The following is a 24,288-nucleotide window of genomic DNA, read 5'->3' as shown; positions in this document are numbered from 1 at the left end:
AGAGACTTGAAACTAATTTAACAAATTTTTGTATGTTTTTTTAGAGGCATTTATACAATTATTTATGTGTTCCTGTTTGTGTGTCTTTATCATCACCTTTATTCAAACCTGACAAGAGTTGATTGTACTCTTTTATTAGCATTTCACTGAAGCAGTCTGTGTAATGCCTTAGGAAAAAAGTACCTTTTAAAAAGTATAGGTAAGGACAAAGACAAATCTTACGTCAACAGTTTCAGCTGTAGACATCTTTGTAAATAAAACTGTTTCTGTGACTTTACAGGTTATGGTGCTGGCCTTGGCACTCCACAAGGTAAGTGATTAGATGGTTCCATGATTTCCTTAGGTTGTTTGTCCAAATGGAAGTACACAGTGAGTTACACTCTTTGTAAATCCTGTGTTTGTTTGATAAATCTCCACTAAGTGGCACACTGTCATTGTCTGTGAACATGATGTAAGAGGCAGATTGGATCTCAGCAAATAAATGATCTGTCCTTGTAAAACAGAGGAGAAACCCAGGGCACTAGTGATGTAATCAGAGTGCATGTCAGAGTTACAGATTTGCTCCACTTCCTCTGAACTTGGCTTTTTGTTTTCTTGCCAGGATATGGGGCTTTAGCCGGCACTGGCTATCCTGGAGCCCGACCAGGTAAGTGATGAATCAGGTCTTACCTCAGATCCCATTACTTCTTGTACCATCGCTCCTGCCACAAACACACTTATGATGTCAGTATGGATAAAATCCGGTTTATCACACTGAACAAAAGAGAATGTGATAATTAGATCGTTCATTATCGCATGTGAAGGTAGCTGGGTAGTCTTGCAAAATATAAGCATGTGTCCGACTCTACTAAACTGAGCTGCTTACCGTTACAAAGATCCTCATCTTAGAAAACATACCTTAAGGCTGTAGACTTGTCTGGCCATAGTGTTGGCCTGGGTCTCTGTTTTCAGTTAGCATCTTGAGTGAAATCATTTACAGTTACCCTATTTGCTATTATTAGGAATTTGACTTGGGTATTCCACTGGACAGAAGGCTAAGGTACAGAAACCTTCACCATAGCAACGTGCGGTGTTTGTGTTTGTCGGTCTGTCTCCGTCTTTGTTCTGTGTTGTATTTGTCTGTAACATCTCTGTTGGTGTCTTGTGATTTACTGATGTTTGAGTTCATGCTAGCTTTTGTTTGCATGAAATCACTGTATCATCACCTATCTACTGTACTATTATCATCAGCTCCTCTGTTTTATTTTGTGTGCGCACAGGGCTGATGTTTGACTGTGTTTGTCAATTAGTGTTTCATCTATGTTGCATGTTGCAAGAGTTCCCCTAGTTCTTATTACCACAGTATAAAGTCTGCGTTGATGTCTGTGGAGTACTTACTGCTGTAGTTTACAAGAGGTGAAGGGGCTGCTGGAATATAGGTTATACAAACTAAATACACTAACAACTTGATTAAAATAAGATCAAGGTGATATTTGTGGAAGCTGTATTTTGCTCCATTAAAGGGATTGTTCATATTTTGTGTATGCATATCCAAAGCCAATGTATTACCTACAGTAGTAGTGTGTTTGTGTTATTGTGTGACTTTGGTGAATCCGAACTAACCCTTTTAAAACAAAGTCACACAATAACACAAACTAATCAATCGCGGCAGCTGTAGACCAGCAACTCCCTGGTTCTGCGAGGTAATATTACTGTTTTTGTCAAATGAGTCTGGTGGCTTTGAAGAAAGCATAGATGGATATAACTGCTTCAGCTCCCCGTTGGAAATGGCTGTGAAAATATTTTAAACATAGCATATAGGTACTCCTGCCTGCTTCTCCAAATTGTGGCCGTGCTGACCGCCATCTACTGTAGGTAAAACACTGACTATGGATAGGTATCTCAGACAACCACACTTCAAAAAAGCTGAACTATCCCGTTAAGCTTGTAATACTTTTTATTTTATTTTTATTTTTTTTTTAAACTTAGAACACTTAGATTTTGCTCATTAATTGGATTTATTTTGGCACATTCTTGGGGGATTATAGGTTACTGTGAGCCATGACATTTAAAAAAAAAAAATTCCTTCATTCTGGTTCACAGTAATTGGGTTATAGTATGCATGCAAATGCCTGTAGTTTCAAGGAAAGTCTTTTTCTTGAAACTTTTTACACTTTTTTCCCTTTTAAAACTTTCACTGTGTACTGTAGGTTTCTGCTTTCATGGCCTGTCAGTGTTTTACTAAGCCTTGTTTGTCAGATGTCTTTGTCACACGCTGGTGGGTGGTGTCTTTGTCCTGTGCTGTTAACATTGGTGTGTTTTATGGCATTTCAAACAGTTTGTTGTCATGCGTTGTGTTGATGTCATTGCTCTGACTTAATGAAAAGCACTACGAGTGTCCTTCCAAAGTGTGGCTTCCGTTGTTTGTTGTCTCAGTTCCTAATTAAGGTGATGATTCTGTCCTTTGAAACTGGACTAATTTCAGGCCATAATGGATTTTGTCTAGTCTCTGTTGGGTCTCGAGTTACCTCCATTTGAGTACTGATTATTCTATGGATGGTGTGTTATATTGTATTGAATGCTCTGATACACAACAATTGAAATACAGAAGAGTAAATATTTTTGCCACTGCAGTGTGTTGTTGACCCTCAAAGAAACACTGTTGTCTCTGAACCACCAAGACGTCGTGAATGCATGATGATATTTCTCTGCCAGGTGTGTCTGCAGCAGATTTGGGTGGACCACAGATGGCCAATCTGGGCCAAGCTGTTCAAGATCTGAAGAGAGAAAAGAGCAAAGCACTTGGTCCCTCGTATGGAGACAGAAGTCTTGGACCTGAAATGCCCAACATCAGGAGAAGCAATATACTTACTGCTCCTGAATTACAGGCAGAAACTGGCTTTAGACCTGCTGTATTGCCACATGGAAGAAATGTCAAAAGCCTTGAACCAGTAGTTAAGTCACTAAGTCTTGGACATATGACACCCCTTGATAAAAAGAGTAAAGGTCTTGGTCTGGCTGTTTCACAAGCACAAGGAGGAGAAGGTTATGAGCCTACAGTCTTAGAAAGAATAGGTGCAGCAAGCCATGGAGCTACACTGGCCGCTGGAGGTGTAAGACAGCAACTGCCTCTTGATAAAGACAGCATTAGAAGTCTGGGTTCTGCTTCCTCTCAGGTACAGAGTGCAAGAGACTATGATTCAGCTATCCAACAAAATCAGCGAGCCCCAAACTGTGGATCCGCTCGTGATTTGTCAGATGTGTTAGGAATCAATCACCATGAGCTTTTGGGTTCAGAAACACGGAGGACTCAAGGTTTAGTGCCCCAGGATCATGTTGGTAAGGACAGCAAACATCTTGTACGTGCAACTCCACAAGCGCAAGGAGAGAGAACCAATCAACAGCCTCTTTTACAAACTCAAGATGGCAGAAGCAATATATTCTCTCTTCCACAAGGTCAGGAAACCAGAAGATATGTATCTGTTGTAGCAGACAGGCAGGGTGTCAAAGACCTTGGGCTTGTGGCTAAAGACAAAAATGGGCCTGGAATCCATGGGACTGTAGCTGTAGAAAATCATCATGCACAAGGAGGGGGTAGCTATGGACCAGTTATCCCAGGTGCGAGTGGAACCCAAAGTTTAGGCATCACCTCAGTAGAAGGGCAGGAAGCCCAAGGCTTTACTGCTGATGGTCAGAAAGCAAAACATCTTTCCCACGCTGAACGTGAGTCAAAAGCTTTCAGTATCCCAGGACAGACTGGGAAGAATACCCAGGCAACAAGTAAGAGCAAAGCTTTGTCTTCATACACCATCATAATGTCTTTTTATGCATTATTGAGATCTACACTATATTTCCCCCCCAAAATTCCACTTTCTATCAGTTATCCAAACCCTTAATTCCAAATGAAATGCAGTTCATTTTAATTTGCTTTTATTTTTCGCCATCTTCTGTGAATTTGTTTCTTGATTTCTTTTCTTTATTAAAGCTTTAGTGCGTAACTTTTTGATATTAATGGTTGTCGCTTACATTCAAGCCATTGTCACATGAATTGCTGCAAAGCTAATTAAGACTATCAGCTCCACACAATTCTCTCTATATTTCTCAGTATGGCTGTGTTCAGAAGATTGTGGCGTCGGTGACTTTCGCGCGCAGAAACTCAAGTGAAGATAATTTCCTCTTCTGAAGAGTCCATCATGTTTTTTGAATCCTCCGTTTCCTCCTTGGCTACTAGCAACTGCGTGGAGGAGGGTTGGGGGCTGTGCGCGATCACGGAAGGCTTGTATCATGTGGACGTGCCGACAGTTTTGCTGTCATTACTAAGAATTCCTCTTGGGGGCGACAGAAACTACGCACTACTGCTTTAAAGTAACCCAATGTTTTCCTCATTTTCACGCTGCTGAGAGATTAGTCTTCTGCAGGTTGGCAGAAGTCTAAATAATCACACCATTTACATGTTGTCACTTACTGCGTCTTGGGATTATTGGGTAACAATCTGATATAAAAAAGCATACATTTATATCTAATGGAGATGCAAACAAGGAGCTAACTGCTAACAGCTATCTGGAAATCAGCCACATGAAAGAGCTAAACAGTGTCCTTGTATAATTTAGTTTCACCTTTGTATGGATAGAGAATCATAGCATCATTGTGAGGTTGAATCACAGATTCCTTTTGAGAGTGATGATCCGTTTTCTGATGTACAGGAGAGTGAGCCAGTAGTAAACTGTCTCCTGCATGTCCTCAGGCATGCTGAACAAATTAAACAAATCTTCCTGAATTTAGACATAAAATAGATTATTACTATTATTATTATTGAATAATGTTGGTGTTTGTGTCACGATCCAGGTGCTTTAGGGCCCTCAGCTGCTAACAGTAGTGGTAGGCACCTGCTAGTTTCTCAGGAAACAAACGAGTAACAAACCAATTAAGAATAAATACAGAGCTCTGAAGCTCTTTACTGACCATAGATTGTGTAGTTGAGTCTCCCAAAAAGCAAAAGCAGGAAGAGGGGCATTTTCAGGCAGTTGTAAAAATGGAATGCTTCTTGGTAACAGGATTAGTGTGGCTTCTGTTTATACTAAACCAACTGTCAGAGGGCATTTGAGAGCTAAGAAGTAGTAATGTGTTTGTGATCTCTGTGTATCGAACCACAAAACATACTTTAATATTCTTTCATATCTGCAAGTCGTACACTTATCCTATTTGAAAGTTTTTTCCCAAATTAGGAAAGTCTTCTGTCATTATAAAGGTTGGATCCTCCTTCATGAGCTCATAGTCCCACAGCCAAAAACACACTTTTCTATTGTCCTTGGGACATTTGTTTGTGGACGGTGTTGTAGTATTCACTAATACCTTGGGCTGTGCATTTAAGGCTCATATTTACTTGATCTCTTAATCATTGATGGATGTCAGGACAATGAGGTTTTTTTTAAATTAAAGTCTGTGTTGGTTAATCTCTTTACCTTCACATTACAATATTTATTTAATTATGGTTGATGCATGGTAAACTGTATCTACAAGTATAGTAATAGGTACATCTGGTACAGTTTTCTAGAAAATGGTCCTGATGCTGTAGCTCTTATTTTTGCTCTAAGCGATGTTAAAAACCTCACCAAAAACTATCACCAACATCATCTATGTGTCTCATTGTGTGTCTTTCTGGTTATACATACAATGAGTTTCAGGTTGTCACATACTGTTATTTGAAGCAGGCAAGCAAACTTTAGTTATTTAGCACTTTTTAGAGCAGAGGTTACAAAGTGCTTTAAAGACCGTTGAAAAGGGAAATAAAGAGATATTAGAGACAGAAAAGACTATATGTAAAACAAGGAAAAATATGTGTATGACCCACAAAAAAGACGTTATAAAGAGATGCTGAAGGAAGATACAGCATCTGGTGGTGTGGTTTTTTGGATTCATTCCAGGAAAGTATTCAGTGGAGAGGGTGCAAAAAATGTCAATCCAACCCTGGAAAACATGTTGAAATCTATTGTGTGTGTGTGTGTGTTTTGTTTTTTGTTCCTCTGTAAGCTGCACAGCAGCCCCTGTATCTACTGTGCAGCCTCTGTATCTACTGTATATGGGAACGGTTTTATTATGTGTTTCAAACGTGATTTTGATTTAAACCATAAGCAGTACTGAGCGTTCGATACTCATGTTTTTCTCTATAAATGTTGGCACTAGTGTTTTATTAATAAATAAATAAATCAGGGGTCATGTCCTTCCAGCCAACAGAAAATCACAGGTGATTTTGCTAAGCTTGTGTTGACTTCCTCCACAGGATATATGGGTGGAGCAGGAAACTATCTGGGAGCAAGCCTGGGCGCCGGGGCCTACGGAGCAGGTAATGTTGGGCACAGACACACAACACAGGAAACCAGCAGATTTTGATTTTGTTTTGCCAGCAGATGGAGATGTAGATTTACACTACCTGTGGTAAATGATTCCCATGCACTGCCTACAGGTATGGGACAGGGAGGATACTTGGGTGGTGCAGCTGGCAAACTTGGAGGTACATGTTCATTTATATTTTTCTTTTCTTCGTTTTCATTTGGCATTTTTTTTCCCTTTGCACCATGTCCTAACTCCTAACTCTTTCTCTAAAATAAATCTCAGCTGCTGCTGCTCATGGACAGGGTGGGTATCCCCTAGGCGTTGCAGGGAAGTTACCTGGTGAGGCTGTGGAGTAATTTAACTATGTGTCTCCTTTCTGAAGTCTTTTCAATCTCAGTTTGTACTCTCTTGATCTAAAGGGCCTCCTCCACAAACCCAATGACATTATGCAAATGTCGAAGCTTTTCCGACAACACAATCTTAAGACAATCAGAAATTCTCTCCACCTGAATTTTAATGTTCAGAATCTGAATCACCGACAGTAGATCCTGTGTCACGCCCATAGACTGTATAATATTAATGGACAACCCATCCGGTTCGGCGAAGTGCTGCAAATGCGGAAGTGCCTTAAACCTGCATTCTATCTGAATTCCAGCAGGGGGCGACACACGCGGTTGCAAAAGGACTTCGGTTTCTGTAGAAGTCTATGAGAAAGTGACCCACTTCTCACTTGATTTATTACCTCAGTAAACATTTTCATAATGAGTTTATGGTCTCAATCGCTAGTTTTAAGTCTTCTGCAACACAGAATGATGTTAATTTTTTTAAATTATGGTCTCGTTGATTTTAATATCGGCGATAAAGCAGGAGGTGTTTTAGGGCGTGGCTATGATGTGATTGCCAGTGAAAGTGTGTAACGTAACGTAGAGTGTAAGCAGCTCCTCCCTCTCGTCTAAAATCGTCACATCCGCAACCAGGATGGCTGCGCCCGTAACGGCAAACTCGAAGACAGATAGCAGATCTCCACAAACCAATGGATGACGTCACACATGTGCTGTCCATTAATATACAGTCTATGGTCACGCAGCAGAAAATCAGATGTTACTCCTCCTACTTTGCCTTGTAAACCCATTATTTGCTTGTGAGTCTTTCTAGAAAAAAAAAATCAGCTGTGTCTGAGTTCATCTTCACCTTTCTTTAAAGGTCACAAAAGAAGCTGCTTCAGAGTCTTCCTTTCCTTTCTGGTGAATAATTGATAGTGTTTATTTTGTGTTTAAAAACAAAACTTTGGTTACTCGCAAACCATTTCAATCATATCCAAATTATGTGGATGCCTTTTTCTCTTTGTTTGTATGCATAGAAGTCAGAGCATCTATATATATATATATATATATATATATATATATATATATATATATATATATATATATATATATATATATATATCTTTCCGTGTTTCATATTTGTCCCAAGTTAAATGTTGATGTCTTTTGGTAAACAAATGCAGAAGAAGCAAGAGTCTGTGTCCCATGCAATATGTTTTGAATGTGTGTTATCACAGGCTATGGTGAGGGAGCAACAGGACACCTGGGTGCCATGGCAGGCAATGGCTTTGGTAAGTGGCAACTCATCAGTACATTCCAATTATACCAGTCAAATTGTGTACTGTGAGTTACAGAAGGCAACATAGAATACAATTTAAATATAAAAAAACAAAACCTTATCCTTGAAACTTGAATTGTCTGCCTGCAATGACTGAGGATCCCTCTTCATTCTGTTTGGTGTCAGAGGGAATCTGCATCAAAGCTGTCACTGACAGGAGTGATGATATTCAGTTAAGACAGGCTGATCCTTTGCGTTTAGGGACTTTCTTTGTTTTTTCTCTAAGATGTTGGTACAAACGCTTTGCCTACAGGTTTTTCACATGCATGCAGAGGGCTCTCTTGAAGATTTCCTTTACTTTTGGTTCCGGGTACAATCAGAAATGTCAAAAACGGCACTGACTTGAAAGGTTCAGCTTTGAATTATATATGTTTTTAAAATTAAATACTCCTTTTTAAATGTTTTAACATATAGCTCCTTCTCTCTGCAGGTTATGGGAATGGTTACAGCGATGGTCACAGGGCTGGTGAGTGTCATTTGAAGAAAAAAGGCGAGGGGTTAAGGAGAACTCAATCTAACTCACAGATATAATTATAATGCTAATTAGAACTATGTTTCAGGGCTTGGTTACCCTTCAGACTTAGCTGATGGTGCTGAGAACAAAGCAGGGAAGCATCAAGGTAACAGTTTTGGGGAGTTATAACCTGTTAAAACCCATAACAGGTGATGGCACTAACCCGTAGATGCTTTAACATGGGACAAATATACAACTGACAAAATAAGAGGCCTTCAAGGAAGCACACATGTCCAGTCTGGTATTTTATCCACTGGGTGTAGCTATTGTCTCTTATTTATAGAAGCTGACCAGTTTATTCTGGGGGTTTCTGATCTCCTGCTCATGTAGTTGCTTTTCACACAGTTTAATTTAAAGGTGTGAATCGGTTAATGGATTAACAGTGTCTCACCTGCATGTTTATATTTGTTCTAATTTTTCCAGCCCTCAGTACAGGAGGCTACGCTGGACAGGTCCAGGGGGCATATGGTAAGAGATTTAAGGATGGAGCAGCATTAGAGATGACACTGTGTTCCTTTGGCTGCCAAACACTTAAACAAATTTAAACACTAGAAGTGGGAATGACTCCACCAAGCTTGCACAATCAAGCAATCAAATTTAAATTAAACTAGTGGAAAATATGATATTATCAAACACTTCCCTGAAGGGATGTACGATATTGGATTTTGGCCAATATTCTATATATTCTGTTATTTTTAAACTCATTTTGTCTGATGCTGGTACCGATAGATATACAATTTTTTTTTTTTTATTTCACTGAAGAGAACACCAAGTCTCTTCTGTACTACTTTATACTACTACCTATTATTATGTTATTCTCATTTGTCGTAGATACAGACATTAAACAAGACAAACAACAGTTCATTCTACCATAAATGTATCATTTTACAAATATAGACATAGACATTCACCTCCCTGTGCCGGCCAATCCCCTTCACTTTCTTTAACCAGCAGCTAGCATGCAAGACACAGGAACTTGGCTTGGGTTTTGAGGAGTAGTAGCATTTATACACCGACAGATAAACTGAAGGCTACATTCAAGGCTCAAGGCTAAAGCGTTCCTGCTAACTTCATACTCACCGACACACACTCCTTCCTTTTAAGATTGATCATAGTAACTTATGAGTTGATTACATAATACATAGCAGTGTAGTTTCCAGAACAGAAATGCAGCAAATAGGCTAAAGCTAATATCTGTTGATCACATTTCAGTCAAATCTTTTATTACAAATCATATCAAGCTGGAGCGAAATAACCTCCTCCAATTCACCAATAAGAGCTCTGTATTAATATATTGTCTGTGATGTCACTGAAGCCCCCCTTGTCTTCTTTCAGGAGCACATGGTGCAGGACTGGACTCAACTGGTGGCAAATATGGTGAGCAGTGCTGACATGACCTCATCCTTCTGTCATGCTTCTATCAATGTGGCTTTCCATGCATGAGTCAGACTTGAACTAGTGGATAGCACAGAGCTGGTCCATAGTATGTGTGGGTAAAAGGCTGAAACGAGAAGAGATATGAGTAAGTTTCCCCATCAGATTTTTTTCCTTGCAGGAGGAGGAGCTGCTCAGGTACCTTACGGTAATGCTCCAGTGATTCCTACTGGACTGGAGGGTAAGAGCTGTATGCGTTTGCAAGTACATCTGTATTACAGTACACATCATAGTAAGTTGTATCAAATTCACATAATAAGTTCTACTGTGGCCATTGAAAATACTCATTTCCTGATTGGCTGGCAGGGGTCTGTCAAAGTCAAAGAACAGCTAAAGATAACAACAACAAGCGTATTTCCCAAAATGTTGAACTATTCCTTTAAGGTAACCATTGCAACAATACTTTTTACTAAAGCATAATACTATTGGATCTTACTGTGAGTTAAACAAAATTGACTAAACAGATGATGATTTAAATACAGTGTTTTGCCTGTGGTAAGTAAGGAGCCATGTTGTAAGCATAATAATGCACTCCAAGGTGTCCAGATATACAAAAATAATGGACTTGAAATTAATTTTGTCACGTCAGATTATTTATTTAGTCGTCAGTCACAGTATTAAGGGCCTCAAAATGCTGTACGATACAATAACGAAAATAAAATCGACACCCCCAGCCTTAGGCTCTCATAAACTCCAACAACAAAATACAACCATCATTCTCGTTTTGTTACACCACAGTCACCCCTCCTGTTTACCAGTTTACAAAATATCACAGCTACTAGAACAAATACTTAACAGATTTGTCACACCCCCCCCCCCCCCACCAGGGGATGGAAGCTACCCGTATCCTGCTCAGCAGTTCAACCTTGGTGCTGAAGACGCCAAAACCGGCAACAAATATGGTGAGAATGACAGAGCGAGTGTGTGCGCTATGAGGTGTGAGAAACTGTGTGATGGAAATATAACAGTTTGTCTGTTTCTTTGAAGCAGCAGGGTGTGATAATTCCCACTGAGGTTGGAACCGTTAGTTGAGCAGATAATAGAAAAAATGGATAACAATGCTTGTGATCAGAGCTTTGAGGCTGTGTGTGTTTGTGTCTCTATGTCTACAATACTTATGTCTGTTATCACTCATCAGTGTTACCTTAATTGAAGTCCAATTATCTACATGTTGTGTTGTTTCAGGAGCTGGAACAGGATATGGAGCTCAGCAAACAGGTGATTTTTCATGCACTCTCACCAAATAAAACACAAACATCCTTTCACACAATGCACAAGGCCCCTACTGTCACAGCAGTACATCACATTGCAATTCACAGAGGTGGCTGCATGAGCATGTAGTATTTTTAGTATGTCTTGCATAATTGAGATTTGAATTTTTTAGTATAACCGTTAGCTGTGCACATTTTTCTAGCTACTCCTGAAGTCCAAACATTCATAACATCAATGTATTTTGTGTATTTGGTCTGTTTTATAAATGTAACATCTTTGCTTGTGTTTGAAAAGGTTATGGTGCACAGCTGGGAGCAACTCAAGATGCCTTGGGTAAGCAAGAAACCCAGACTTCCTCATTTATGATCAACTTCCACTCACTTTGCTGTTTCTGGTGACCTCATTAGTCATGTCTTCTTGCATAATATTACAGTGGCAGCACAGAGTGTACTGCACATTTTGCTGTGCTACACAATAGCTTTCATATCTAATTACAGTATTGTGCAGTTTTGTATGTGTCTAAATATTACTGTGCTTTCAAACGTGCACATTTTCTTCCTGAGTAAAACACACGTGGTAAATCTATTCTTGGAAAATGATTTCTGTACTCATAATTGTTCTTTTTACATGCTCTGAACATGTACTTTTACCTAAATTGCTGTCACGCCAAAAGTACAACTGCAGATCATTCATGGATTATTTTCCACTCAAGGGTATGGGGCCTAATGTTGGCTGAGTCCTAACCATTTTTTTGCAAGGTTTAACCTACAGTAGCTGTCATACCTCTTTTTCTTGCTGCTGCAGTTTCCTTCTGAGCACATTTATAACATTGAACTGGGTTGATCCTTTCACAGGAGAGCAAGCTGGCAAATATGGCGGAGTAAACGGTGCCCTTGGAAATGGATACAAAGGTTAGAATGAAGGAAGGTTTACAATTGGTGCATGAAGGTCTAGTTAAAACATTATAAAACCAAGGGGGGGGCATCATGTGATTTCATTACCACTGTATAAATTGTGTTGTGGTCTTGTGCTTGTTATCAACCAATCAAATTCATTGTTTCCTGATTCAGTATCTTTGTGTTCCTCCCCCCTGTCCTCTTTGTCTCTGTCTTTAACCAGGTTAATTCAAATGACCTGGGCTTCTTTAAGTGGATCATTTCCTTAACGTGTTCAGTGTAATGTGTTTTAAAGCTTTTTGTGCGTTTCATCTTATTGGGTCCTGTTGTGTTGTCTGTTTCGTCTTGTGCTTTATTTTTCGTAACCTCTGTGTCTTTCTCTGTAAGTGGACATTTGTCTTGTTTGTCCAAAACCTGCCGTGCCCCACCAGTCTTATTCTGTCAACACTGGAAAAAAGGTGGTGGTGATTGATTTGCCTCAATGTTTTAAAATAAATATTAAAATGATGATTTAACTGTTTTAATCTAATCCATTATATATCATATGATGCGGAATAGAAGCTTTTGAGTGAAAATATTGTACATAATGTTTACCTGCATGCATTGTTCTATGTAATAGTGTCAGCGAAGCCTCATCCGTACACAGGAAGTTTTACCACTTCCTTTCTCATGTCGAGCAACACTGCCTAAGATAGCATCATGAACACCCTGATCAAAACAATGAGATCAAACCTCAAATACTTCAAACAGTTTAGATATTATGCTTTTATTATGGATACACATAAACAATAACACAAAATAATGTCATTTAAATACATAAAGCACACTAGTAGATATTATAAATGTTTGTATACAGTAGATAATAAAATGCTACAATGTGATTGCACAATCACAAAACATACAATCTTGAAGCATGTTATTTTTGTATCTGTAAATAAAAAGATATACAGCAAATAAGGCATGAATAAGTTTATAAGTAAAAGCTGCATTAAATCAAGCAAGAACATTTATACCTCTTTCACACCACTGACCGGGGTTGGGCCAGGGTTGTCTGACAATGTTCAACGCTTCTTTTGGCAGTTTTACCTGTAAAACTCTGCTACCGCTCTGCAAAAGGCAGACTAGTGAACATCCAGGCACTCACTGACAGTGGACAGTGGACTGTTGACTGTGAAAAAGAATTGAATCACTCTGCTCTGCTGCTGTTGAAGCTGCCTGTTAAAATCCTAGTTTTATACAGTCTATGGTGAAACCCCAGCGTAAAGCACAGTGTGACAAAATTGATGTTGTTGTTTTTTCAAAGTGTGTGGCAACCTGTGACGTCATTTTCAACCAATCACATAGTTAGTCCCGGCCTGGTTGGGAGTAACCCAGGTCAGGCGCAAATCACATTGAAATCAATCCTTGTCCTAACCTGATCCAACCCACCTCACATTTTGAATATACATTTTTTGAATATTTAAACAGCAATAGATTTCAGTCATCTGAATCTTTTGCTGATGTTAATTTCTGAAAGCCTATACAATACTCTTCTGTCAAACACATGTACAGAAATTGTAAACTGCAGACTTAAATGTAAATTAAACAAAACAAACAAAGTGAAGTATTAGGACAGTTTTTCCATAATTGAGTTGCAGCCGTCAACACATTATACCTTCTCCCCAACAGACATACTTCTCATTCATTGTGATCAGTAGAGATTTAATAAAGGATGGATAAAGTGTTTTGCTTCAATTAACCTTAATAAAAAGAGTAATGTTGCTATGTAAGCATGCGTAAAGCCAAACATGGGTGTTCTATCACATCAACAAAATATAAAGGACCTTTTCCTGATGTTGAGTTGCAGCCACTTTCTCAACATTTCATCAATTCTTCCCTAACTGATGTACCTCTCATCTTTATTGATCAGTAGAGATTTAATAAGGGATGACAGTTATGGATGCTTTTGCTTAGATTACACGCGTCAATACACTAAAAACAATTGCTTACACTTTGAATATAAGCCTCAGTAAAGCCAAGCATGGCTGTTATATCATATTAATCTTTTGAGTCTGGGCAATAAGACTTAGGTTTTTCTGTGAGCTGGTTTCATCCACAAACACACCCATCTCTAAGAGGATGGCCTTTGGAACAGGATGTGCATGACGGGACACATACATCCTCTTCAGACTTTGACTCATAGGCGAAGGTTTATAGTCCTTGCATAAATCTCCGCTCAGACTCGGAGCACATTTCACCTCCCATTTGTAGAATAGTTGGCCATGTTGCAGGTTACAGAGATCCTCCTTGACTCCAGCAGAGAGGTCCTGCTCACATTCTCCCAACAGGTCGTCGTCCCAGTTGTTGTCCTGATCCCACACTTCAAATCTCACTTTACTTCCCGCTGACAAATCCTGGGGGCCTAGGTCAACGACCATGGCCCAGTGTGGGTTGTTGTTGTTGTGAATGACAGGAGAACGTTGGACCATCTGCCCGTTGAAGGACACCTTCACGTAGCCATCCGTGGCTGTGGTGTGGTCTCCCCAAAGACCAGAAGCCCGCTGTACAGTTATAATGACCCGTGCCATGCCCTTCCGGGTCGGGCAGCAGTCTTGGTTTACAGCAGGGTCATTGTGGCATTGGCAGACACAGGTATCCCTTGGGTCGCTCTTGATGCCGGCCTGACAGCGGTCAGTGCAGTTCTTCCACAAGCCTTTCTCCAGGATATAATGGCTAATGGCTGAGCGCAGGTTCTTACGGACAGGGGTGTTAGTAGGCAGTAATTCGTGAAGCGAGTCCAGGGAATATGAGACTATGTCTGGGTTCTGTGATAGTGAGTTCAGCCATTCTTTGTAGGCTGATGGATCTTTGTCAGCAGAGAAAAGAAGGTCCGGCTCCGTGGTATAACCCCCTTTTATTTCTGTGAACCTGTAGACGAGAGAGTTAAAGAATTGAGTCTGGTCTTGAAAATAGTTATTTCTAAGAGTGTATTCAGTCAAAGTATGTAAATAAATAGAAATTGTGAGAAAATAAATGAGAAAATACCTATCATTGAAGAGGCTGGAGAAGGATGTCTTACTTTCCATCTTGTTAATGTCCTTCTGGCAGTGTTTTGCTTGAGTTTTTATTGTAGCTTTAATGCTGGCGGACGCCTCAACTTCCAGGCACATTTCTACCTCCTCCAGGCTGAGGCCCTGCAGGCTGGCCTGGCACTGCCTGATGCTGGTCACAGATAGAACACTTCCTCCCAATTTCACCTGGAATGATATATTTAAACACATACTGCATAAGCAAATGCTTTACTTTGTTGTTCATTTTATTTTATTGGTTTATTTTTTGTTTACCTTGGTAACATAATGGGTGCCAAAGTTGTCAATCAGTTTGTAAAATCGTTGCTTGTATTCAGGGCTGTAGGTTTTAGGGAGCTGTTTCACTGCTTTGCGAAATTCTCTGTGCAACTTGGGAGTGCCGGTCACTCTATAGCTGTTAACAGTGAAACACCAGATAAAAGACCAAACCAATATTAAACAAGTATATAAAAGTATTTAGCATTTATTTTCAGAGCTAGGAAAGAACATTTTTGTGTGTGAAGAAATGTCATCCTCTTCTTACCTGTAGAACTCACAGGACATGCTGTGGCTTGTGAAGCTGAACTTGTCATTCTTTGTTCTTTCCATGGAGTAATCAGCCAATTTAGAATTAGTACCAGCTAGCATCACTGAGCCGCCTTTTTCACCCACATTAACATCTAGATTGGCCTGCCAGTTGTTTTCCACAGAAGAGGTGCTGGAACTGACCACAGACTCACTGGATCGGTGGAGTGTACTGGTCACTTTCATGCTGCAGGACTGCTTTGGTCTCCAGTCCACCACTGACAAGGGGAGCTTTTGCTTTTTGTTTTCCAGATAGGGGTTGCTACAAAGGGTGCACGTTTTGTCCTTGTGTTTCCACTGATTCATATCGAGAACAAAAGCTCCTTTACGTTCCATTTTGGTGATATCAAAGCCTTCACCAGCCAAATTGGTACCTGGAGCAAATTCTGCATCCAGGCACTGTCTGGGTGTCCCCTCTACGCATGATTGATACGTACACTGAGGGAGGGACAGCACGAGGCTGGCATAGAGGCAAATATTCAACAGATACATGTTGCTGTTAAGTTGGGTAGTGGGTGCAAACTGATGGTTTATCCTGAAAAAGAAACATTTTAGTGAACAAACATGAGCCATTGAAGCAGTACATTAGTATTAGTACACCCCTACTACTTGATCGTTGGACATATAGTAATTCTGTCACTCCTTGGAAGTGTTTGACATTTTTGGGCTCAGTATTTTTTTACGAGTTTGCTCTCCTAACAAATTACTTTGTAATGTCTTTGGTGACATTGGCAATTATGTTATTTTAATTGTGTTAGACCCCTCTGCTGCTTTTGATAAAGTTTACCATTCTGTTCTTTTGGGCCATCTATATGATGTAGTTTAAGATAAGGCCTTGTGGTTTAGTCTCATCTGCACAATAGATCAGTTTCACTTACAAGTGATAACTATCGTCTTTGAATTCTTCCTGTTGTGGTGTACCTCAAGGCCCTATTATGCTTTTTACTTTTACTATGCTTTTAGAAAGGTTTTTATGTGAATGTTTTATGAGTAAGGAAATGTATTTAACGCAGTTGTTTAGACCTCAAGGATACATACAATGTGTTTTGGTGAGAAACACGGAATGCGAACATAACTTTTGTTTGTTTGCAAGAAAACTCATCAGGGCACCTTTTAAGGCCACATCCACACGTACCAAAACAATCTTTTTTTTCCCCCCGTCTTCCTTGGAACCGTGTCAAAAAAAATGTGCGTCCAAACGGCTCCATTTGTAAAAGACTCAACATGCTACTTCATATTCCAGACCTATCGGTGGTGCTGTTTCTGCTACAGAAATTCACTAAAAACGGAGAAGAAGAGCATAGTCTTCGGTCACTCCCGATCATAACATGATAGACTATAATAACTTTCACCACTGCTCATTTTATAAAAGCCGCCACAAGAAAACGTGTCTTTGTTTACATTGTATAATGTGCTGTTGGATTGCTTTTTATTTTGCAATTCTGTCTGCCATCGGACATGATTGCAGCGCGCTAGCTAGCAGAGCTAACCTTGTCTTTTTGATAATCTACATGTTTTTCTACAGCCTTTCTACAATAAGCCGTGCTAAAAGTTACTATAATCGGTTCAAGGAGTTGATATGCAGTAGAGAGGTGGATGAATAATTTCTTTGTCATCATGTATTTGTTTTTGTTTTTTTGTTTTTTTGGTTTGTTTGTTTTGTCAATGTATATGTCACCATTATGTTTTTATTATTTTTACTAATTCTGGCATATTTACATGGTGTTTTTATACAACAATGTTCATAAATGTGCATGGTCCCTATCAAATTAACCAATAAAATAAAAGAATAAAATAGATAAGCAGACAGATTAGCCTTCTCTGGGAACCATCACCTTATCGTGGTGGAGAGGTTTGTGTGTCCCTATGAACCTGAGGGCTGTGTTGTCTGGAGCTTTGTGCTCCTGGTAGGGTCTCCCAAGGCAAAGTGGTCTCAGGTGAGGGGCCAGACAAAGAATGGTTCAAAAATCCTATGAAAAATCGAGGAAGGGAAGAAGTGACCCTGCCCGGAGGAAGCCCGAGGCCCCCGTCTGGAGCCAGGCCCAGATGGAGGGCTCAGCGAGTCAGCGAGCGTCTGGTGGCCGGGTTTGCCACGGAGCCCGGCCGGGCACAGCCCGAAAAAGCTACGTGGCGGACATCCCTCCATCCCATGGGCCCACCACCTGTGGGAGGAACTGCTGGGGTCGGGTGCGCTGCCACATGGGTGGCAGTGAAGGTCAGGGGCCTCGACGGACCAGACCCGGGCAGCAGAGGCTGGCTCTGGGGACGTGGAATGTCACCTCTCTGTGGGGGAAGGAGACGGAACTTGTGCGGGAGGTGGAGCGCTACCAGTTAGATCTGGTGGGGCTTACCTCTACGCACAGTCTTGGTTCTGGAACCATACTCCTGGATAGGGGTTGGACTCTTTTCTTCTCCGGAGTTGCCCAGGGTGTGAGGCGCCGGGCGGGTGTGGGGATACTCACAAGCCCCCGGCTGAGCGCCGCTACGTTGGAGTTTAACCCGGTGGACGAGAGGGTCGCCTCCTTACGCCTGCGGGTTGTGGGGGGAAAAACTCTGACTGTTGTTTGTGCATATGCACCAAACAAGAGTTCAGAGTATTCGGCCTTCTTGGAGACCTTGAGTGGAGTCCTGCATGGGGCTCCAGTCGGGGACTCCATAGTTCTGCTGGGGGGACTTCAACGCGCACGTGGGTAATGATGGAGACACATGGAGAGGCGTGATTGGGAGGAACGGCCTCCCTGATCTAAACCAGAGTGGTTGTTTGTTGTTGGACTTCTGTGCTAGTCATGGATTGTCTATAACTGAACACCATGTTCGAACATAGGGATGCTCATAAGTGTACTTGGTACCAGAGCACCCTAGGCCAAAGGTCAATGATCGATTTTATAATCGTTTCATCTGATCTGAGGCCATATGTTTTGGACACTCGGGTGAAGAGAGGGGCGGAGCTGTCAACCGATCACCATCTGGTGGTGAGTTGGGTCAGGGGGTGGGGGAAGACTCTGGACAGACCTGGTAAGCCCAAACAGGTAGTGCGGGTAAATTGGGAGCGTCTGGAGGAGGCCCCTGTCCGACAGACTTTCAACTCACACCTCCGGCGGAGCTTTTCGTGCATCCCTGTGGAGGCTGGGGGCATTGAACCCGAGTGGACAATGTTCAAAGTTTCCATTGCTGAAGCTGCGGTGAGGAGCTGTGGTCTTAGGGTCTTAGGTGCCTCAAGGGGCGGTAACCCACGAACACCGTGGTGGACACCGGTGGTCAGGGAAGCCGTCCAACTGAAGAAGGAGTCTTTCCGGGATATGTTATCCCAGACGACTCCGGAGGCAGTTGCAAGGTACCGAAAGGGCCCGAAGGGCTGCAGCCTCTGCCGTGAAAGAGGCAAAGCAGCGTGTGTGGGAGAAGTTCGGAGAAGACATGGAGAAGGACTTTCGGTCGGCACCAAGGTACTTCTGGAAAACCGTTCGCCACCTCAGGAGGGGGAAGCGGGGAACCATCCAAGCTGTGTACAGTAAGGATGGGACGCTGTTGACCTCAACTGAGGAGGTAATAGGGCGGTGGAAGGAGCACTTTGAGGAACTCCTAAATCCGACTAATATGCCCTCTATGGTAGAGGCAGAGCTGGAGGATGAGGGGGGATTGGCATCAATTTCACTGGTGGAGGTTGCTGAGGTAGTTAAACAACTCCACAGTGGAAAAGCCCCAGGAATTGATGAGATCCGTCCAGAAATGCTTAAAGCTCTGGGTGTGGAGGGGTTGTCTTGGTTGACACGCCTCTTCAACATTGCGTGGAAGTCTGGGACGGTGCCTAAGGAGTGGCAGACCGGGGTGGTGGTTCCCCTTTTTAATAAGGGGGACCAGAGGGTGTGTGCCAATTACAGGGGTATCACACTTCTCAGCCTCCCCGGTAAAGTCTACTCCAAGGTGCTGGAAAGGAGGGTTCGGTCGATAGTCGAATCTCAGGTTGAAGAGGAACAATGCGGATTCCGTCCTGGTCGTGGAACAACGGACCAGATCTTTACTCTCGCAAGGATCCTGGAGGGAGCCTGGGAGTATGCCCAACCAGTCTACATGTGTTTTGTGGATCTGGAGAAGGCGTATGACCGGGTGCCCTGGGAGATACTGTGGGAGGTGCTGCGGGAGTACGGGGTGAGGGGGTCCCTTCTCAGGGCCATCCAATCTCTGTACGACCAAAGCGAGAGCTGTGTCCGGGTTCTCGGCAGTAAGTCGGACTCGTTTCAGGTGAGAGTTGGCCTCCGCCAGGGCTGCGCTTTGTCACCAGTCCTGTTTGTAGTATTTATGGACAGGATATCGAGGTGTAGTCGGGGTGGAGAGGGGTTGCAGTGCGGTGGGCTGGGGATCTCATCGCTGCTTTTTGCAGATGATGTGGTCCTGATGGCATCATCGGCCTGTGACCTTCAGCACTCACTGGATCGGTTCGCAGCCGAGTGTGAAGCGGCTGGGATGAGGATCAGCACCTCTAAATCGGAGGCCATGGTTCTCAGTAGGAAACCGATGGAGTGCCTTCTCCAGGTAGGGAATGAGTCCTTACCCCAAGTGAAGGAGTTCAAGTACTTTGGGGTCTTGTTCGCGAGTGAGGGGACAATGGAGCGGGAGATTGGTCGGAGAATCGGCACAGCAGGTGCGGTATTACATTCAATTTATCGCACCGTTGTGACGAAAAGAGAGCTGAGCCAGAAGGCAAAGCTCTCAATCTACCGGTCAGTTTTTGTTCCTACCCTCACCTATGGTCATGAAGGCTGGGTCATGACCGAAAGAACAAGATCCAGGGTACAAGCGGCCAAAATGGGTTTCCTCAGGCGGGTAGCTGGCGTCTCCCTTAGAGATAGGGTGAGAAGCTCAGTTATCCGTGAGGAGCTCGGAGTAGAGCCGCTGCTCCTTTGCGTCGAAAGGAGCCAGTTGAGGTGGTTCGGGCATCTGGTAAGGATGCCCCCTGGGCGCCTCCCTAGGGAGGTGTTCCAGGCACATCCAGCTGGGAGGAGGCCTCGGGGGAGACCCAGGACTAGGTGGAGGGATTATATCTCTAACCTGGCCTGGGAACGCCTCGGGATCCCCCAGTCGGAGCTGGTTAATGTGGCCCGGGAAAGGGAAGTTTGGGGTCCCCTGCTGGAGCTGCTACCCCCGCGACCCGACCCCGGATAAGCGGATGAAGATGGATGGATGGAGACAGATTAGCTTGCTAGTTGATAAGTTGTCTACTTCCACTTTATAAACAGCTAACCATAGCAGCTAACGTTAACGTGCAAAGGTCTACGTGTCAATCAATCAATCAATCAAATCAACATTTATTTATATAGCACTTTACAGCAACCAGCAGGTATCCAAAGTGCTTTACATCAGGAACCAAGAATAAAACAACATATCATACAATAAAAAGAATGAAACATAGAAAACATCTGTAATAGTGCGAGTATCAGGGGGTAACTTGTTCCAGAGTCTGGGGGCAGCAACTGCAAAAGCCTCACCCCACCGTTTATACCTTGACCTTGGGACTTCTAAAACCAGCTGATTTGAAGACCGCAATGACCGGTGGTGCTCACGCAGGGTTAGAATGTCGGACAAATACTCCGGGGCCAGGCCATTTAAGGCCTTGAAAACAAACAATAAAATCTTAAAATTGATTCTAAAACGCACAGGGAGTCAATTTAGGGTGTAGAGAACGGGAGTTATGTGTGCACATCTAGATGTATTTGTTAAAAAGCGAGCAGCAGCATTTTGCACAACTTGAAGGCGTGAGATGGAGGTTTGATTCAGACCAACATAAAGAGCATTACAGTAATCCAACCTTGAACTAATAAAAGCATAAATCGCCTTTTTTAGATCGTGCCTGTTAAGGAAGGGCTTAACTTTAGCCAGGAGACGAAGCTGGAAAAAGCTCATTCTAACAACATTGCTGATCTGCTTGTCAAATTTCATGCTGCAATCAAATGTAACCCCCACATTTTTTGACAGCTGGCTTAGTGTATGAAGCCAGAGCTCCCAAACTCAAAGCTGGCCCGTTTGGCGTGCATGAAGTACTGAAGATAATACACTCAGTTTTATCTTTGTTCAAATTAAGAAAGTTATGTGAAAGCCACAATAATTAATATCATTAATACAACTAAGTAGGGAGTTTAGTGTGACACTGTCATTTGGCTTCATAGGCAAATTATTTTGCAAATCATCTGCATAAAAATTAAATGACAGGTTGTGCTTGCCTATAATAGCCACTAAAGGCAACATAAGCCTCTTTCCGACTGGAGGGATTTTTGCAGTTCCTAGAACATAACGTTCCTGGAACCCTTTTTTTTCTTGTGTTCCGACTGGACCAGTTTGGGGATTATTAAGTTCTTCTGGCCACAGTTCCTGTAACTCTTTTAGCTCCTACTTCAGGGCAGGGGCTTTTACGCATAGTGGTGGTTAGATGGCTGTGATTATAATGCCGGTTCAATTTACCTCGCAACTCGGTTTTAACAAGGTCAAAGTCATAAACACGCCCCCCTGACCTCGGATTTACGAGCTCGGAACTCGTACAAACTCGCAGTAGCCCGAGTTCAAAATCCAACATGGCTGCCCCCTGTATCAACAGTTATGAAAAGCTGCAGTAACATAAAGTTATAAGCACTTCTGTCTTATTTGTGTCACTAAATCAGTCGTTCACACAGGCATGTTCAACTTCTATCTGTGGACATGTTACGCTGTTTGCATGCACAAAAAACGGCGTAATGCGTTGTTATCAACTGGTATTGCTAACAATAGCTAACCGGTCTAGAGCTAATGAAAACAATGAAAATCCGACTTTTAAATAGAACGCATTCAACTCGGGTATGACGTCATTCCCAGCTCCAGCTTCTGAGTTCCAAGGTAAATAGAATGCAGCATAATAACAAAAGGTCAGTTCCTATGGCCACTTGGCCAGTGTGAATGCAAATGGCAAAAACTGTTTTGGGGGAGTAGTTAGTAGAACTGTTTAGAAGTGGACTGTTCCTATAACTACGTTCCTGTAACTACTTGGTTGGAAAGAGGCTATATATAAGGAAAACAGGATGGGGCCAAGAATTGAACCCTGAGGTACCCCACGAGAGAGGAGCAGGTGACGAGGAGAGGTCACCAATCATGACAGAGAAGCTCCTATTTCCCAAATAGGAGCTAAACCATTTAAGTGCAGAGCCTTGGATGCCTACACAATGATCAAGGCGAGAGAGGAGGACTGCATGGTCCACTGTATCAATGTTGAATCTGCCTTAAAATTTGACACACTGTCATTAGTAGTAGCTTTTTCAGCATTAGGTCTATTGCGAAAATAAAACCTTATGTGACTTAAGGATCAGGAGACTTTATATATTTTGTATCCTCGCATTTTGACTGCTGTAACTTTCTTTATGCAAGTCAGTCATCCTTGTCTGCCTGTTTGTCAAGAATCTTTTCACTGGCAACAAGAATAGAGAGATGTTTTTGTTGCCTGTTAAACACTGTATGGATTGACACGTTTATATCTCAGATCTCTTTATCCACTATTCCAACTTTAGACTTCTTAGGTTTTCTGATCAATTACTCTATTCCATTCCACATTCTTAGTCAAACATTCGTTGTTGCCCCCCAGACTGTGAAACATTTTAACCCATACTTTTTCCGGTCCATTGCCAAATTTAAAATCTGGTCCTAAGACCAATCTTTTTACAACTGCATTTGAGTCTCCACAACTATCACCACTACACGATTGCTTTGGTTAACATTTGCTATTTAAATAATGGACTTGTCTTACAGTATAATAGCTTACTGAATGTTTAAGACTACTGCTCTCACAAATGTGACATAACTAAACTATACTATTGCTTTACTCACTGATACAGCAATAAACAGTTCACCCGATGCTAAAACACAATCTTTAAATACCCACAGGCGGTTATGTATATTTAAATAACAGGAAAGAATATTTCCATATGAGTACATCAGCTTAGACTCACCTTTGTCTTGCCTGTTCATGCTGCAGTTGTGAAACTGACTGTGAGCATGAATATCAGTGCTTTGTGTTTAAAAGTCAAAAAAGCAGGCACAGAGTGAGTGAGGGGGTGAGGTGACAGTGGTCTTTAAAAGAGCAGAGGGGAAAAAGTGGTTTGACAGTTTCATCGATGTTGAGCAGACCCAGTACTGAGGGGAGGAGCTGGTGGTCTATAGACATCGCAAACAGGTAGTGACAACATGAAAGTGAGGTTGGCCTTCCAGTCAATAATGAACCAGAGACCACAAACCTATCATTTCTCTGAAGTGGTAGTGGGCTGTGGCCATACTTTGTGAGAGCAGGAGACTATCACAAAGACAGAGTAACGTTATAGTTGTAAATGATCAGGTGGGATGACATTTTAAATGATCCCTGTGATAGATTTGGGGTGTTTCAGCAGCAAACACTGATACAGCAGAGAAAAATAATTTCAATTCAATTCAATTCAGTTTTATTTATAGTATCAAATCATAACAAGAGTTATCTCGAGATAAATAATCTAAATTAAAATACACAAACAGCCTATACGAGTATGAAATAACTGACTATCAAATCTATAATGCTTTTTTATATGATGGCGTTACATATGTAATGGGCTCTGCATGTGTGATCTAAACAGCTTCATTG

The 24,288-nt window shown here is 41.9% G+C and overlaps 1 protein-coding gene and 2 long non-coding RNA genes across 4 annotated transcripts; 2 read left to right on the top strand and 1 right to left on the bottom strand.

The window, feature by feature from the left end:
- The first annotated feature begins 7,872 nt into the window (after nucleotides 1-7,872).
- LOC144529836 (uncharacterized) lies at nucleotides 7,873-9,866 on the top strand. Its single transcript, XR_013503058.1, has 4 exons — nucleotides 7,873-7,927; nucleotides 8,405-8,440; nucleotides 8,912-8,956; nucleotides 9,824-9,866. It is a non-coding gene; the product is annotated as an uncharacterized LOC144529836 (long non-coding RNA).
- A 176-nt stretch (nucleotides 9,867-10,042) lies between these two features.
- Nucleotides 10,043-12,538, top strand: LOC144529834 (uncharacterized). Of its 2 annotated transcripts, XR_013503057.1 has the most exons (6): nucleotides 10,043-10,103; nucleotides 10,750-10,824; nucleotides 11,108-11,140; nucleotides 11,429-11,467; nucleotides 11,989-12,045; nucleotides 12,254-12,538. It is a non-coding gene; the product is annotated as an uncharacterized LOC144529834 (long non-coding RNA). The 2 variants fall into 2 exon arrangements; XR_013503056.1 differs by lacking the exon at nucleotides 10,043-10,103 and having other exon boundaries at nucleotides 10,660-10,824.
- A 237-nt stretch (nucleotides 12,539-12,775) lies between these two features.
- LOC144529833 (perforin-1-like) lies at nucleotides 12,776-23,775 on the bottom strand. The gene is made up of 5 exons (XM_078269163.1): nucleotides 23,627-23,775; nucleotides 15,622-16,197; nucleotides 15,354-15,492; nucleotides 15,055-15,266; nucleotides 12,776-14,937 (listed from the first exon to the last, which is right to left on the bottom strand). Exons 2-5 carry the CDS (start codon nucleotides 16,152-16,154, stop codon nucleotides 14,058-14,060), a joined length of 1,764 nt encoding a protein of 587 aa, XP_078125289.1. The 5' UTR covers nucleotides 16,155-16,197; nucleotides 23,627-23,775; the 3' UTR covers nucleotides 12,776-14,057.
- Nucleotides 23,776-24,288: the final 513 nt, after the last annotated feature.

The sequence above is a fragment of the Sander vitreus genome, chromosome 15 (assembly GCF_031162955.1).
Source record: "Sander vitreus isolate 19-12246 chromosome 15, sanVit1, whole genome shotgun sequence".
Classification (NCBI taxonomy): Eukaryota; Metazoa; Chordata; class Actinopteri; order Perciformes; family Percidae; genus Sander; species Sander vitreus.
Note: the sequence above shows the minus strand (reverse complement) of the source record. Positions and strands in the feature narration are given on the sequence as shown.

Coding starts and splice junctions, on each gene's coding strand:
- LOC144529833 (XM_078269163.1), bottom strand. CDS start 16,154: ATGTATCTGTTGAATATTTGCCTCTATGCCAGCCTCGTGCTGTCCCTC. Junction 15,493..15,621: donor ATGTCCTGTGAGTTCTACAG/GTAAGAAGAGGA, acceptor CACTGTTAACAG/CTATAGAGTGACCGGCACTC. Junction 14,938..15,054: donor TCCAGCCTCTTCAATGATAG/GTATTTTCTCAT, acceptor TCTCGTCTACAG/GTTCACAGAAATAAAAGGGG.